Raw genomic sequence first — 18,749 nt, 5'->3', positions numbered from 1 at the left:
TTCTAGCTGATTGTGACCTTTAGTTGTTGTTATTTTTGTCTCTATGTTGAGTTCTTCCTCTATTTTATGTACTAACCATCGTTAGTGCATTGCCAGATGAAGACTCTTTATTGGTTCTCCTCATCTCTTCATTAAGCAACTTAGAAGCAACCTCATTGTTGACCAACTTGTTTTTTCCAGTAATGGAAGTGTTGACCACTATTACTACACCATCCTAGCTATTTGGTAAGGAACATAATAAGATGACTACCTCATTTTCATCATCTTGAGGCATACCAATGGAGTGTGCCTGACATAAAAGAATATTTAATTTATTTATGTGATTCAATATCATTGTTTCATCTTTCATCTTCAACTTGTAAAGCTTCTTCATGATAAAGTTTTTATTTGCAGCACACCAATACAACATGTTCTCAAACAGTGAGAAAAATCTCTACTATTGCCTTTTTATCAGTTTTATTTGAAGTCTCATCTGTCATGGAGGTTGGCTTCTCTGCTTTACCTCAGATTGCAATTCCATGATCATGCTTGACCAGTAATGATCCTCCATGACTTTGGAATTTGATCACCGAATACAATTGTACGTTAATTAAGAATGCAAAAGAAAAGTACATAATAGCAAGATGCATAAATACAAATGCTTATCAAGGTTCCTCATAAATCGTAGCTACATGCAAAGGAATTATATTGATGAAATATAATGGGATTACGAATAGATACCATCAGCATTTATAAATCACAAATGATCAGCTAAAAAGACACAATACAAGTGAAGAGAAAATATGCATGTGATAGTTGGCTTTCAATATTCAACAAAAGGAGTGTGTAATAATCATCAATAGCATTAGAAGACCGAGGATGTTTTGGAGGGTGATTATGGAGATTGAACAACACGGTGTAAATGTTGATATGTTTCAGTTTTTTTCAAGTGAGTGCTTCGTATCTATCTACTTTCATGCCAATTTTAGTGTGTGTGAAACAAGTAGGTATTGCTCACCTGCACAATTCTATCAAAACCAGGTAATTGGCTGCATATTAATTAGGGTTTGAGGAGCAGGATGGAGTGCATTTTAGGATTTTGGAAGGTAAGAATATGTCTATATTTGGAATGAAAGAGAGCACATTTCGAACTATTTCATTATTATCGTTGTCAAGAATGAAAGAAATTGAGCTGGTTCAACTTAAGTATACTCTAAAAACTAGGCTACTAGCTCCATTTTAGGGTTTCATACCACATCGTTTCGACCCGTATTAACAAGTTTTCTGTTCAAAGAGGTAAACTATTGGGTGGTAGGAATCTGAGCTCATTGTTGGGCCACGGTTGAAACAACATGTTCCTTTCTAGGTATTATTTACGTGTTTGATTTGAATACTTATTGTATTTATCCATTCGCTCTTATCATGATTAGTGTCTGCATTAGTAGAGATGATGTACAATGTAAATCTTATAGGGTACACATTGAAAATCTCTACCATTTTTGTACATCTTTAGTGGAAAGAAATAGCTTATTTATGTTAGGAATATATTAATTTTTACTAAGAATTAATCGTCTATCATTAGATGTTTCTAGATCGTTAGATTTAGGTTTATTTTTGAGAAGTTCGAGTAGGCTGTAGTATTTTCTAGAAATATATAGATATTTTGTCTTGTTGGCTAATGTAGATTTCTTTGTACACTTGCCTATAAAAAAACACTATGTATTCATTTGAAATCATAGTGAATGAAATATAATATATTTTTATTATGTAACAGCAACTGCCTTTGGTGTTTTGTTATTTTCCTGTACCTCTGCCCATCCATCAGATTGATATTAGAGCAGATTTAAGATTTTGGTCGACCTCCTACAATTTCAATTATCCATTGTATTTTAAAATTAGGTTCAATTTCAAATTAATCTTAATCAAGTCCCCAATAAAATTAACTGAAAAGTCGCACCGATAGGATAGTGAAAATGGAGGGTATATATGAGGAGCCGGATGCTTGAAACATAGATCAGTATATAATTTATATTTTATTTTGGTATTATCTTTCAATCCCTTTATTAACCATTCAATTGACTTCCTTTTCACCATGCATTTTATTTTAGCAGTTCTATTTAAATTTTGTGGAGAATAAAATGTAATGTCCCCATCTCTTTATAGATTTCTTAGCCTTTCATCTTTCGAAAGCTAAGTGGAAATAATTAAATTGATTTCTTTAATTAAATTGTTTTCTTATAAAGTCATTAAATAAATTAAAAGAGATGACTTTAGATTTAATTAATTTAATATTAGGGAATCGTTGAGAAGCACAACTCATCTATTGTTGGAAAGGAGGAAGCTTCTAGAATATTATGATAAGATAAGATAACGCATATGATTCTTCTAGAAGTGGGGGTAGGAATAATATAAATAAAGGAGAGAGCCTCATGGGAAGGCATTCGGATTTGTATTGACATTTGTCTATGTATTTGTGGAGCCAAGAGCTTGCAGATAATCAATTTGTCTTTGGAACAAAAACTCCCAATGATAGCAATTTTGAGGGTGTGAAACATCACCCAAATTATTGTAGGTTGGAGGTTATATTGTAGTCACTTCATTGTGCTAAATTTGTGGCCAAGGGCCAGGCGTGAAGAAGAAAAAATAAGCTGGGGGTTTGCTATAGGCACCTGTTGCAGGAACATGCTATTACTTGTCATTAGGGTTTCATTTAGGGCACATCATTTGGAGCTGTTCGGTAACCTCATTTTGAAGAATCAAATACTTTAAGGAGGCTGCAACATAACCAGGTTTCCCTTATTTATTCATGTATGTTATATGCTATTGCTGTAGGTGGAGGTCTTGTCAGTTTTTAAGTATTCATTCATACATATATTACAAGAGTCTTGGGTTTGAAAATTGGCATTGTATTGGATCAGGAAAAATAAGTAGATTGTTACAAATATTAGTTTTATATTCAGATCTTATAAAGATTTATTAGCTGTAGATGTTTCATATTCTCTTAATTGTTGCTTGCATAGGAATTGTAGAACTGTTTAAAAGTAACAAATAAGACAATAGGTGATCAGATTTGAGCAAAGCTCATTACATAAAATGGCGGCAAATACAGTGACAATCAGGCTGTTCAAAAATGAGGAAGTGTATGAAGATTTCGAAGTGGAGAAAATGGCTGCAAGGGAATCTGCAGTCCTCAAGGATTTTATAGACACACACACAGACATGGAGGCTCAAAGACTTCCCATCCCTTACGAGAACATCAAATCTGGCAAAATTTTGGAGACGTTATTCGACTACTGTAAATTCCATGCTCATGCAAAATACAACAATATATCAGAGGACGATGTGAAGATATGGGACACAAAATTCGTTGACAATGCTCTTGCTGCGGATAAAAATCAAGCGACCTTCTGTCACCTTATCTCTGCTGCCAATTTTCTAGATATCAGAGATCTATTTGATTTGTTATGCGTGTCTGCTGCAAATTTTGTGAAAGATAAAAGTGTGGAAGAAATGCGGTTGATGTTCAAGATGGAGAATGATTTCAGCGAGGAGGAAGAGCAGGCAATCCTGTGAGAGACGGCGTGGGCTTACACATAACTCAATTAGTGATGGCATCTACAAGCTGTTGTCTTTGTGGTTCATTCCCTTGGAGGTGTTGTGGCAGCCTTGGCGACAATCTGGTTTCTGGAAAAGAGGATCAGACAGATTTATTTATTTATTTAGAGAACCTTGTCATCATTTGTGACAGATGAAGCAATCAAGGCATAGTTGAAAGAAGACATGAATTTGCTCAAGGTTATTAGTGAACTCTGACACCCACATTTGTGACAGATAAGGCAAAATTACCAGTGGATCTATTAAAGAGGAAATCATTGGCAACCAAGTGCTGACAAAATTTTTGTAGAAATTAAGACACTATTATGCATTAACAATATGAAGATTACATGTCACATTGGAATTTGTATGTGAAAAAATTTGATAGGAAAAATTAAAGGGAGTGTTAGAAATATTAATTTCTACTAAGAATTAATCATCTATCATTAGATGTTTCTAAATTATTAGGTTTGGATTATTTTGTCTTGTTGACTAATGCTAGATTTATCTAGTTGTACACTTTTATAAAAAGGCACTATGTATTCATTTGAAATCACGGTGAATGAAACATAATATATTTTTATTGTGCAGTAGCAATTGTATTTGGTGTTTTGTTATTTTCATGTGCCCATCCAAAAAAAATTAGTGAAATGATGATCTATAAAAATGTATGGACAGATAAATACTCTATGTAGTTGAAAATGCTCGAAATCAGTTCTAGTTCTGAAATTTTAAGTTTAAAATATATAATAAATTTGATATATAAAAATTAAACCTTATGAAATATTATAGTAATTGATGCAATTAACTATAAATGCATATACAGCGAGTACAATTATAATATGAATGAAAGAAAATAAAATGAATAAAAGTTAATTTTTAATAATGATAATATAACATTTGTTTCTTTTAAACTATGATCGTTTTTACAAATGATTTTTTTCTGAAAAATAAGTACAGTAGAGAAACGTTTTGTTCAAATCATTGAAAGTTTCACATCAAGAGTTTTGAGGGTGGTTTTGTACTTACTTTAAGTATTTTGGCTGTCACGAATGATACATATGAACTATTTATATAGGTAAAAGTGAATTGACTATAATACTATAGATTAATATAGGTAAATTTATCTTTCTCACATTTGACATTTGAATAATTTTGTGATGTGAGTTGGAAGAGAATGACATATAAGATAGGTTTTATATTTTAGCTTCTCTTATAATGAGAACTTTTATGAGTCTTCTTGAAAATTAGATTCTTTTTGTGAAGTAATTATTTTCCTTTAATGAAACTTTGGCTCTATCTCCTTTATTCAAACGGAGAAAATAGAATTTCGTCAGATTATTTAGATTATTTTACTGAAACCGGCATCTAATATTAATCTAAGCTGAAATATTGTCAATTCAACATCTTTGTCATGTACCAACCTTTAATATTTTAAATCTTCCTCGTATGTAATTGCTTTAATATTTTGTCAGTTTCATAATTCAGCTAATTTTAAAGAAAATCAGGTAGATTTGAGATAAGACTTCCTCAGAATTTTTGTTCTTTAAAGTTTATTATAACTATTACTTCAATTTATATTTCTTGCAAAAGGAGGAATTGGATATCGTCTCAAGTTTTGTCAGCCACAAAATTCTCTGAGGACCAGGTTATTAGATGCGTATTAGGGTTTCAGGAGCAGGATGGAACGCATGTTAGGGTTTTGGACGGTACGAATAAGACAATGTTTAGAATTGAATTATTATCGTCCAAACCTCTAAAATGCTCATGAGCTTTAGAATTCTATAAAAAGCATGTTGTTTGTCTGCGTATGAGGATTTCATCGCACGTCGTCTCAGTCCATATTACCAGGATTTGTGTATGAATAGGTAAACATTAGTTGGGTTGTACGATTGTGAGCTCATTGTTGGGCCATGCTTGAAAATACATGCATCTTGTTATCGCACAGATGCATTTCGTCTTCAAATTGGGTGTTTGATTGAAATAGTTATTTGAAACGACGAATCATTGTATTCACGCTTTCACACTGACTTTTATTTGTCTCCGTCCCCACACACATTGATAATAATTACATCATCCTACATTTGCTTAGAGAAGGAGATGGTTTATTTATGGAAAAATAATTCTCATTCAAATATGATATACTAGTACTTGCACCTTTCTTTAAAGAGCGTAAGGGTATATATATAATCTTTACGTTCTTCAAAGAAAGGTGATAGTGTCATTGATGTAGAAAGCTTGGTCATAATATTTATCCTCTTCACCACTCTCTCTTTCTTTACCTATCAATTTCAATAATGTCTAAAGAGTAATTTGTGTAGTACTAAATGGAGCATGATTAGCTGGGTAACTATTTGTAGGCCTAAAAAGGAGGGTGGTCTTGGTCTTCGATCAATTCTCTTGAGTAGTCAAGCATTGGCTACTAAACTTTATTGGCGATGGTGCTCTGGACAACATCAACTTTGGGCTCGTATTATCACTCATAAATATTTTTATGGTGCTTTCCTTGCTCTTGCTCTGTTTCTGCACTTCCTCTTGAAGGTCGTGGCTCAATGGTCTAGCATACTTTGAAGATAGGTGCGGTGTTAGTCAAGAGGGGTCTATTCTGGATATGTAAAGGAGGTTTTGAGGCTTTGTTTTGGTTTGATGCTTGGGATGGATTCCCATCCATTTTATCCATGTACCCTTATCTTCAAATTCTTTGTGACTCTTTTCATGCCACTGGATGGGATAAAGTGGCTCATTACAAGACTCCTTATTAATTGGGACCTGTTGTTGGTTACAGATGGAAGCATTCTTCTGATTGGCCTACTGGAGGCACAAACATGGATCGTCAGGAGCCTTCTTAGATTCTAGTCTCTAGAGAGTGTTCCTCTTTGCTAGGTCTAGATGTTTTGGCTTGGGGAGGTACCTTGTGTGGTAAATATCATGTCTCTGCTAAGTATCAGGAGATAACTAGACAATTATTTGGGGATGCTAAGGTCCCTTGGTGGAAGCAAGTATGGAATAAAGTTTCTTGGTCCAAGTGCAATTTTTTCATGTGGCTAGTGGCTTGTGGCTAGTGGATTTCAGGGCCCCTCTTATTGTGTTTTGTGTGGTAATGGGGAGGAGTCTATCTCCCATCTGTTCTTCCATTGCTCTTATTATATTCAGCTATGGCACCTTTGGTGGAGTGCTTGGGGTTGCTCTTGTAGGCATGCTTCCTCTTTCCCTGAGTTCTGGGCGCACTTGGGCAATCCTCCCTCCAAGTCTTCTCCTCTCCATTTTGCTTGGATTGCTGGCCCATTGTTCATGCTTTGCCATAGCTAGCCGAAGAGGAATCGTTGAATATTCCAAGATATTCGGCTTGGTGTTTTACATCTTTGGTGGAAGATCTCACATTCTCTTTAGGAAACTATTAAAGTGAAGTGTGAGCTAGATGGGAGTATGGATCTGGCTGATCTTGCTATATATAATCGCCTCAATTTTCATCTTCAGGATGGAGCTGCAGCTCAAAGGTTTCCTTTTGTGTCTAGGTAGCTTAAGCATTGGAGGAAAGGTCGGGTGAATTGGGATGGGCATTGGACTCCTTCTCCCTATGAAGTTTTGAAAATTAACACTGATGGTTCTTCTCGAGGGAATCCAGGCCTAGCTGGTATTGGGGGAGTGGCTTGTTGCAGTTCTGGTGATGTTAAATTCTTTTTCTCATTTCATAAGGGTGATTACACTAACAATCTCATGGAAGCTCAGGCTATTTTATATGCTGTGGAACAATGTTGCTTGCAGGGATGGAGTACGATTATCTATGAGTTTGATTCTCAAGTGGTGGTGAACTTGCTTTCCTCGTAGGAGCTTGAGGATGTTAGTTGGCAGTTGGCCACTGTTGTTAATCTGTTGCAGATTATTCTCTTCTCTACCTCTTTTCAGTTCATTAGGTTCATTTAAATGGAATAGAGTTGCTAATTATTTAGCCAAATGGGCTTCTAGTCATGATTTGGGTTGGAATATTATGGATAGGGGTAAACTTTCCTTTGAGATGGTGCAAGAATTTGATGATCTTGTTGCTTAGGATCAAGCTCCTTGTTGTATTTCATTGTCTTAATAAATTTTTACCCCTCTTTTTCCTAGAGTTCAATATATAATGAAATGGTAAAGAAATAAACAACAGAGTTATTTTCATTATTTTGGTGATAACACTTACTCTATCTATAAAATAACTCTTAGACTATTGAATCCGATGTCACTATTAGTTTTATTATTAGATTATTAAAAAATATTAATTTAATATACTTTGACACAACTAAAAATGATTACAAAACATCTGTAGACTATGATTTGAAATATCAGTGAAAAATCACTCCTCTATATCTATAATTTTCTTTATCTCCAATTTATACACAATTAGATCTATTAATACCAATGTTTACTATTTGAAGAATTTATGTTCATCCTAGAATTTTTAATTTTTAATTTTTTAAAACTATATTGATATTGTAGTAAAGAAAATAATGAATCACAATGCTACAAATTTACTTTTTAGAAAAATTAATTAAAAGATTTATGCTACATCATGTCTACTACATATTATTAGTAACAAAAGGTCCACCTACCCCTCAGAGTATAGGAAATTACTTGGTTTAGATTTGGTTTTATATAATCTAATTACTTAAATTTTATAATAATTTTTCTCAATAATTATTTAAAAATCAATATTAACATATAATTGTCCTATTGAAAATTTAAATAATGTAATATAACTTTGAACAAGTGCCACATAGTGGCTTAGCATTTCATTACTTTTTATATAAATCTAATTTTAATATAATAAATTGATTATAGTAAATAAAATATTTTAATTAATAAAAATGCTATATAATTATAATTTATATTAATTTCAATTTTAATTATAGATATAATTATTGATATATATGTGTGTGTGGATGGGAATAATTAGATGATTCTTTATAGGGAAAGCATATTCTTTATAGGTTGATTAGTAAAGATGTATACCCTATCAAATGTTACAATTGTTTCTCTATGATTTGAAAAAGTAGAAATAATTATAAATTAGAATGTATTTATTATTTCTCTTGAATTCTATTCTATTGAGAATAGGAAAGAAACGTTATAAAATATATGTCAATAATAGTTATGGGAACAAAAAAACTAAAAGTAAAGAAAATCTAATCTAATATTTAGTATTTTGAAACCATGAAGATTAGTATTAGCATCCCCCCTTAATTTGAAGTGGTTAAACCAAGCATTCCTCTAAGCGTCTCAAACTTTTCTTTGTCCAATGGCTTGGTAAAAATATCTACTGGCTAATTTGCATGGGATGATATTTGAGGTGTATATTTCCATCTTTTACATGATACCAAATCAAATGAAACTTTTTGTTGATATGTTTTGTGTGATCATGAAATACTAGATTTTTAGCCATTTTGATAATAGATTGATTATCAATCAAGGGTGGCATTGGTGAAACCTATGGTATCTACAAGTCATCAAGAATCCTAATAAGCCATAAGATTTCTCGATTTACTTTAGAGACTTCCATTTATTCAACTTTAGAAGAAGAGACAACTAGGATTGATTGTTTTTTAGATTTCCAAGAGATTAGAATAGACCCAAGATGCACTAAATAGCTAGTTGTATATTTTCCATCTATTAAGCTACCTGAATAATCAGAATCAAAATGGCCAAGCAAAAAAAACTCTTTTTTCTTGGAGTATTTTAGCCCGTAGTGTTGAGTACCTTCTAGATATTAAAGAATTCCTTTAGTAGCCAACCAATGAGTTTGTCTATGTTGTTTCATAAATCTTGAGAGAGCTCCATCATCAAAAGAAAATTCTAGAAGAGTAGTTGTAGCATAGATCAAACTATCAAAAAGTTTCCTATTAATAGTTGCATCAACCAAGGTTGAGGGGTCATCAAATATGAGTTTGATATTTTGCTCCATTGGAAGACTAAGGGGCTTACAATCAGCCATGTCAAACTTATGGAAAAAGTCACCAATATATGTGTGGTGGTCAATAAAAATAGAATGAGGTTTTTGAACCATCTCAATACTTAAATAGTAATGAAGATGACCCAAATCAGTCATATCAAATCCCTTCTTCAATTGTTCTTTCACATCTTGAATATAATTCTTATCACTATAGTGATAAGTAAATCATCCACACAAACAAAAGAAATATAACAATGTTATCAACCTTTCTAAAAAAATGTGTTGCATCATCAAATTCAAAATGTTTAAATTCAAGTTCAAGAGATGCTCTAATTTTTTTCATATGAGGCACTAGGTGATTGCTTTAAACCATATAGAGATTTGACAAGCTTGCATACCTGATGCTCCTTCCCATTAACTACATATCCTTTAGGTTGAGTCATATAGACTATTTCTTTAAGATCACCATTTAACATTTTGGTTTTGATGTCTATTTGGTGAATCTTTTGCCCATTTTGAGCTACAAGACTCAACAAAGATGAATGTTGTGTTGGAATATTCAAATATGGAAAGAGTACTTATGAGAGGGGTGGGGGGGGGCAGGGGGTTTGTGAATCAAAAGTATCACACTTTAGCCAATAAAACTTTTAGGTGGAAGTAAATTGCATACATATAAATACATCAAGTAAACATGAAACTAAACACATGCATTAACAATACATACAACTGGAATTTGGTAACCCAGAAATCCTCTAGGAATAAGAAGGTAAAACTAGGGTGGGGATGATACCCACAAAAATTAATGTAGCAATATTGTTCAACCACTTCTGATGGTCTGCCCTGTTAAAGGCCTGCCCTGTTAAAGGCTTTACACTGTGTCAATAGTGACTTGGTTAAAGGATTTCAAACACTTAACATGAAGTGTCACCCTATTAAAGGATTTAATCACCTTTTGATAAGGATCTACAAATAGCTATTAAGCCAACCTATCTACATAGGATTTTCTTTCTAATACAATGGTAAGAGAGTATTAGGTATTATAAACCTGATTGTTTGCAATCTTTGATTACTGAATGCAGGAACTTGTTCTAGCTCTTTCTCTAATTTCAATCCTCTAAGATCTAATTTCTATTTGTCTACCTTGCTTTGCTCTGATCAACTGATTAATGAATTGCTGCTCTTACTTTCTAAATCTCCTCTCGCCAAATACCATTTTGTTTTTTTCTTTTTTAATTCTGCTCTACTCCTCTCTTTTTTTCAATGAACCTTTCATCTTCCTTAAAAAGACTTCGAAGACTTAGGGTTAGATATGGATCTATGATCCACATTGAATCTCAATTTCCTGCTCAATACTTATCTTTTGCTGATTGGTTGCATGCCTTTCCAAGTTTTCCAATTGGCTGCATGCAAATTGCATAAGAAATGTAAAAGTTTCATTCTTATCTCTATATCTTTCAAGATTTATCTTATGTCGGCTACAAAATTAGTTTACATCATAGTTTGTGCAATCACAAACTCTTATCCTGATATCCTAAGTTACTCGGCTCCTGAAGCATTGCTGATGCTCGGCACATGCTATTTCTTAGATAGCTCGACACCTAAACAAAATTGTATCACTCGACACCTATTGTTACTCGGTACTTGTTCACACTCGGCACCTACTGTTACTCAGCACTTGTTAACACTTGGCACCTATTGTTACTCGGCACTTGTTAACACTTGGCACCTACTGTTACTACTCGGCACTTGATATAGCTCGAAACTTCATATTACTCGACACCTACTCTTTGTTTGGCATTGTTTAGTGGAAAAAAGGCTAAGTGTATTGACACTCAGTTGTCAAAATTATTCTTTAAACTAACAATCTCCCCCTTTGACATGAGTGGAAAAAACACTAAACTAAAAAAAATCTCCCAAAATTTGCTATCTCGGCCTTTTATCATACTTAACATTTCATTCCTGTACTTAACTCCTCCATACTTATTCTCCCCCTTTTTGACACTTATGTCAAGGGTCTTACAAGGAAATGCCATACTTGGCCAAAAATGTACTATTTACTTCAAGGAGTACCTTCAGAGCTACATCCCAATTTGCTAGTGTGACATCCAATGACTTATGCTGGATGGCAATCTCTGCTGCTAGGTGTACAAGTCCATCAGATGAAGAAAGATTGGGGTCTTTCTTGAGTACTGTCTCTGCATTTATCTGCTCCTTTTGAAGTAGTTTCAAATGAGGAGTTATTGAGGATTGAATTTGCATCAATTTAGCTTTTGTGGTTGCCTCCTCTGCTGCTAAGACAACTAACTCTCTTTGTGTGTGAAGCGATTGGGCAAAATGCTTCTCACTCTGAGCTGGATTTGTGGGGAGTTTCATGCTAGAAATCTTCAGATTGTTCTCCAAGCTCTATATTTTTTGGCTAGTGTCCTGTGTGAATATGGAAAAATCACAAAACTTGTTGTACAGGGAAAAGATGTTTCCTAGTACAATTTTAACTGTTTTAATTTTTTTTGCCAGTTCTACTTGTGACAGTGCTATATCACCAGATATTTTATTATTTACCTTGCCTTGGAGCTTCCTTTCTGACCATTTGAGCAATTTGGCATTTGTTTCCTGGTCTTCACTAGTCACCTGGTCAACTATATCAGATAGTTTCTCTATAATTAGTCTTGACTCATCTAGAGACTGTAAGAAGAAAGCTTCTGTGAATATGTCTTTGATTTCATTCAAGGTAAGCTTATGCTTGTGTTCTTTTCTTAGTGCTTCTTGTCTCCTTCTTCTATTCAATGCACTCTGAATTTCATTGATCTTCTCTTCAGTGAGAGTGCTAGATTCATAATATGGGATCTTTATTTCTTCATCAAGCTCAGGAACTCCATAGTGAAGTTTCCTGACTACCTTTGATGAGCTTGAGCTTGGTGTCCTAATTTGTAGTTGTAACCCATCAGTGCTCGGCTACTAAAGAGTCAGTGTTGGAGTACCGAATTTTGGTAATGCAACCAGTGTTTGTATTACAGACTCCTCGTTCTTCTTTGTCTCATCTTTTTCTTTAGCTTGAGTATCCCTTTTATGATCGCTAGGTGGGGTTGAACTTGTTGGTTGTTCAGATGTTTCTTTTATTTCCCCTGCTGTTGTACTCAGCATTTGAAGTGTATAAGTAACTACACTTGGTGGAGGTGGTGGTGGAAGAAATAAAATACCAGTAGTTTGTATGGTCGAGGGTGGAACTTGTGCTTTTACCTTGACTATCTTTGTTTTAACTTTTGGATTCTATAATTCATCAACACTGACCAATACAAGATTTGAACTTAATTTTGCTACTAGTGATGATTGGTCAAGGATTTCTAAATCCTCTACAGTTAATGGATTGATGTTTGGATTTGAAGTGTCTGTAACATCTTTTATTTTTATAATATCTGCAGGTGTGATGGTGGCATGAGGAGGGCTAGGAGGAGATACCTATGTGTCTTGCACACTTTGATCTTGTGGCTTAGTTGTATCTTTCTCTTCCTCTTTCTCCTCTGTATGTGCCTTTTCTTCCTTTTCTTCTTCACTCTTCTTCTCCACTTGTTCCTTCTCTTTTTCCTTGGTTCCTGACACCTTCTTTTCCCTTATCTTGGCACTTGCCTCTGCCTTATATTCTTCATTATACACATCTTCTATTTTCTTGTAAACTATTTTCCACAATCTTGTGGATTTTGTAACTACCTCTTCAATTTTATTCTGTAATATGTTGAATGCTCTATGCTTGGGAGTGAATCTATTATTATGCCTTTTTACTACATTTGTTACTTGATCTCTAGACAAATCAGGCAACAATCTAGCTAATGTTGACTCCCTTATCTCCCTTTCCATTTGTAAAAAAAAATACCATTTATCCTCTACAATTTTGTACAATTCTTTAGGCATTGATTCATCTAATTCTAGAGGTGTATGCTTATATTCAGCCATCATAGCATACATAGATTCCTCTAATTTATTTTGCTCTTCTTTGGTGAGCTTAGAAAAATTCAGGTTCTTTAAACCTTTCAAATCATCATTCCTAATTTTTGAACATAATCTATCAACAGTAGTTTGAGGTTTGTGTCTTACCACTTGAAATTGACTGTTGTCCTCTAACTCTGTCTTCTCCTCATCTATTTCAGGCTAGGCAACAAATTTTATTTTCTTAGACTTGGCAACGGTCTTCTTTGAGTCTTTCTTCTTTCCTTTTGCCTCCTCTTGGGCTTTTTGTGCTGCAGCCCTTGTGGTAGGTCTCTTTGGTGCAGGAGTAGCTACTTTCTTTCCCTTGGATTGAGGAGCAGGAGGAGTTGTGGCCTTTCTTTTAACTTGTGCTTCCTTTGCTTCTTCTTCTTCAACACTTTCCTCTTTATCTTCTCCTAACCCTTGAGTCAGACCTTGAGGTTTATCTCCCTCTTCTTCAATGTCTTCTCCTTCCTCTTCTGTTGTTCCTTCTTCTTCAACACCAAATTTTCTCTTGATTTGTCTCACCATTTTTTCTTTCTTCTTTACTGCAGAAGCAATCTTCAAATATGTTATCACCCTTGATTTAACAACATCATAGGTTCTAAAAGTTTTTACATTTTTATCAACTTCTTCTACAAGGAGGGCTGTTATCACTGCAGAAGCTTGATCAATATCAAGTTCATAACCTAGTGGCCTAAGTCATCTTACTCTAGGTATAACTGCTTGTATATAGGTATAATCTATATCTACAAGAAAATAAATGTCCTTTTCATATTTCTCAGTCAATGAGACTAGAATCCTCATTCTTTGTTTCATGGACTTTTTGAAGTCCTCAAAGTAACTAGTCATTTGGGCATCAAAATTTTCACCCATCTGTTCAATGTATCCATTGATTTGTTCAACAATTGTTTTGTCTGGACTCCATCTTACCTTACCCACAGAAGGGAATTCTTTCATCAGATAGAAAAATATGCACACCAAAACTGATCCAAATTTGCACTGAGCTCCCTTGCTCTTCCTTATAGCTCCCAGATTCTCATTAATCTGTTGAAACATGAGCTCTGCTAGATCATAAGTGTGATCCTTTTTAATTATCTTGTATGCAACATCAACTGCTATAAAAGGTACACTGTTTAACCTGCTTGATTGATAGAATTTGTGTGAAATGATTCTCACAACAAAATCTAGTAGGGGATCTGCGACTGTGTCAATAGTCATTCCTCTATTATTCCATTTAGTACCTGTGCTTTTCTCTATTACTTCCCTTTTGTCACTTCACAAGGTCTTCGGCCGATCTAGGGTTGGAATACCAGTAACCCTATGAACAATTTTCTTGGTGAATTTTACTAGCCCTGACTCTAACCAAAAGGCTCGATCGTGTATTCTACTTAAAACTATTCGTACCCATTCAATTTTGAAAACAATAAAAAATTCTAGGCTTTTGGTTAATCCTTTTCTTTCTATTATTGAGAACTCCTCTTTCAGTCTTTTTTTCTCACATAGCTTGTGCATTGTAGATTTCTAAATCTCCTATGGCTCCAATTTTGCAGTTATAACATCTACAAACATCTTGGACCATAATAACTTTATCAAGAATAACTGATAATGCACCTGCAGGATCATTCTTGTATGCTACTTCTGGAATGGGCTTGAATTCAGGTTGTTTAACTTCATTGCTGACTAGCTGTATTTCATGACTCTCTCTACCCTTAATGGTTCCTGACCTAGATGCCATTATTTTCCAAACTAGGGTTTATGATTTAAACAAATTTATAAATTCTACTAGCTCAGTAGTTAAGTAAAATACCTCAAATCGATGAAACTTGTCTTGAATCGTTGTTGAAATCTTCACAAATGGCTTCTGAGCTGGCCTTGATCTTCTCTGCTCTTTTTGGCTTTTCTTCTCGTTTGAATGGTGGGAAAATGATCAAAAATTGAATTTATGTACCCTTCAAAATAGAGTAATTAATTCTTAGTGCACTGACAACTGTCTACTCGGCACCTGAAGGGTTTCAACATGACTCGACACTCATTGTGTTTCACTTTTCTTGACTCCTATTGATATTTCACAGCTCGACATCATCTATCAACTCGGTCACTGTTAGCAACTTGGCACCTGAAGACAACTTTGACAGATCTTGCAAAACTCTCAATTTTGACTTAGCATCTTTTCTTATGCTGATTTTTTCTTTGCAGTTCTTCTATGTCTTGGAACTGATGTATGATGTAACTTGGTTTATCAATCTCACACACTTATTCTTTCTTAATTTGATGAAGTGTGATCACTTGACCTATTAGGTGAAGTGATCTCTGCACTTGATGTGCTATACTCATCTTTCTTCTTCTATGTCTTATTCATTTTACTTCTGATATGTCCAACATCTATCTTTGCCTTTCCATTGCTGAACTCAAAACTTGATGCCTTCGACCTTGTTGGGCAATTCCTGCTAACATGACTAATTTTTAAGAAACAGAAACATGTAGTTTGACTCAACCATCTTTTATAGTTTCCCTTGAAATGTATTCTTATGCAATTCTGGGGTGTATGTTCATATTCTTGACAATAGTGACAACTATAACTGGTGTTACAATCCCAAAATTCATGGTTTGATCTCTTTGCTGATTGATTTAATGTCCACATAGGCTTTGATCTACATTCAAAAGCTCCATGTCCATATTTTTTGCAATTATGATAGTGACCCTCAAATCTTGATGTCTTAGTAGTTTTGGTTTTGCATTCATATGCTTGATGACCTTGCTTCTTGCATTTATGAAAATGGTTTATACTTTTAGGTTTATCATGCTTATGGGCATTCTTGCTTCTACATACATTAGATGTATGTCCTTTCTTTCCACATAAATGACATGTAGGTTTAACATCTTTACCTTTATCACTTCTTTGTTTTGCACTCTTTGATGATTCTCCAACTTCAGTGCTGTTGTATCCAAGTCCTGATGTATCATGGGTTGATCTTGCGGATTTTAGTAATTGCTCAAAATATTTGATGGCTTCACTTGACTTGTTGAGATTCTTTGCCACCTCTTTTTCTCTGTTCAATTCATTCTGCATTTGTTCATTTTGCATCTTCAAAGTAGAGATCTCAATATCTTTCACATTGAGTTCATGATGAAGGTTCATCATTTGGGCAAGTGTATCCATCTGCATGTTTGAGATCCTTGTCAATTCAGTACATTTTTCTTCAAGTCTGTTTGCAAGATTTATTTTGTCATTTTCCATCATGACCTTATCATCAACTGCTCTTTTCTTTTGTTCAGTAATTTCACATATCATTATGGACTGTGATTCATGTTCCATCTTGAGAGATCTTATCTCCTTTGTTTGAGCTTTGTTTTTCTCCATCAATTCTGCTATTGCTGCATTAAACTCTTTAGTGTCTCCATTGGAAAATATGTTGGTGGTATCAATCTCCTTGTAGTTTATCTCATTTTTGGCTATGGCTAGATCCTTCCTTTTTTTAATGAATTTCTCAACTTGTTTCTAAATTCTTCCAAGCTATGCAGAGCAAGTTGCACATCTATCACCTGATTCTCAATGATCTTTCCAAGTTTGAAAGCTTCCATCTTTAAATCTTTTCCTCCAAGCTGTTAGGATTTTCTTTATGAGAACCTGGATTCGCTCTGATACCAATTGTTGGAATATTCAAATATCAAAATAGTACTTATGAGAGGGGGCAGGGTGTGAATCAGAAGTATCACACTTTAGCCAATAAAACTTTTAGGTGGAAGTAAATTGTATACATGTAAATACATCAAGTAAACATGAAACTAAACACATGCATCCACAACACATAACACTGGAATTTGGTAACCCAGAAACCCTCCAGGAATAAGAAGGTAAAACTGAGGTGGGGCTGATACCCACAAAAATTACTGCAGCAATATTGTTCAACCACTTCTGATGGTCTGCCTTGTTAAAGGCTTTACACTGTGTCAATAGTGACCTGGTTAAAGGATTTCAAGCACTTAACATGAAGTGTCACCCTATTAAAGGATTTAATCACCTTTTGATAAGGATCTACAAATAGCTGTTAAGCCAACCTATCCACATAGGATTTTCTTTCTATTACAATGGTAAGAGAGTATTAGGTATTATAAACCTGATTGTTTGCAATCCTTGATTATTGAATGCAGGAACTTGTTCTTGCTCTTTCTTTGATTTTGATCCTCTGAGATCTAATTTTTGTTTGTCTACCTTGCTTTGCTCTAATCAACTGATTAATGAATTGCTGCTCTTACTTTCTAAGTCTCCTCTCACCAAATACCATTCTATTTTTTTCTTTTTTAATTCTGCTCTACTCCTCTTTTTTTTCAATGAACCTTTCATCTTCCTTAAAAATACTTCGAATAATTAGGGTTAGATATGGATCTACGATCCACATTGAATCTCAATTTCTCGCTCAATACTTGTCTTTTGCTGATTGGTTGCATGCCTTTCCAAGTTTTTCAATTGGCTGCATGAAAATTGCATGGGAAATGTAAAAGATTCGGTCTTATCTCTATATCTTTCGAGATTTATCTTATGTCGACTACAAAAATAGTTTACATCATAGTTTGTGCAATCACAAACTCTTATGCTGATATCCTGAATTACTTGGCTCCTGAAGCATTGCTGATGCTCGGCACATGCTGTTTCTTGGATAGCTTAGAACCTAAACAAAACTGTATCACTCAGCACCTACTATTACTCGGCACTTGTTCACACTCGGCACCTACTGTTACTCGGCACTTGTTAACACTCAACACCTACTTTTACTCAGCACTTGTTAACACTCGACACCTATTGTTACTACTTAGCACTTGATATAGCATGACACTTCATATTACTCAGCACCTACTCTTTGTTCGGCTTTGTTTAGTGGAAAAATGGTTAAGTGTATTGACACTCAGTTGTCAAAATTATTCTTTAAACTAACATGTTGGTCCATTTTTTTGTAGGTGCAAACATTTCATCAAAATTTATTCCCTCCTTTTGAGCATATCCTTTAGCAACAAGTTGAGTTTTGTTTTTTTTTCAAGTGTACCATCTGCTTTATATTTATTTCTAAAATTCCACTTATAGCCAATAGGCCTACAACCAAGTGATGGATTGATCAACTCCCATGTGCCATATTTTATAAGTGCATCATACTCATTCTACATAGCTTTCCTCCAAACTGCAATATTGTTAGCTTCATTAAAGGAATTTGGTTCATAGTTACTTATTAATTTGAGTTCATCAATAGGTTCTAGGTTATCTACAACATTGGATTGAGCTTGTAGCTTTTCC

General features: G+C 34.3%; 1 protein-coding gene across 1 annotated transcript; it reads left to right on the top strand.

Annotated features, from left to right (window-relative positions):
- The first annotated feature begins 3,072 nt into the window (after positions 1-3,072).
- Positions 3,073-3,731, top strand: LOC149576203 (SKP1-like protein 11). Its single transcript, XM_089794004.1, has 2 exons — positions 3,073-3,548; positions 3,644-3,731. The coding sequence occupies exons 1-2, from the start codon at positions 3,073-3,075 to the stop codon at positions 3,729-3,731; spliced, it is 564 nt and encodes a 187-aa protein (XP_089650130.1).
- The last annotated feature ends 15,018 nt before the right edge of the window (positions 3,732-18,749 follow it).

This window comes from Cupressus sempervirens, chromosome 1 (assembly GCF_028749045.1).
Source record: "Cupressus sempervirens isolate cs-2001-9-10 chromosome 1, ASM2874904v1, whole genome shotgun sequence".
Taxonomy (NCBI): domain Eukaryota; kingdom Viridiplantae; phylum Streptophyta; class Pinopsida; order Cupressales; family Cupressaceae; genus Cupressus; species Cupressus sempervirens.
Note: the sequence above shows the minus strand (reverse complement) of the source record. Positions and strands in the feature narration are given on the sequence as shown.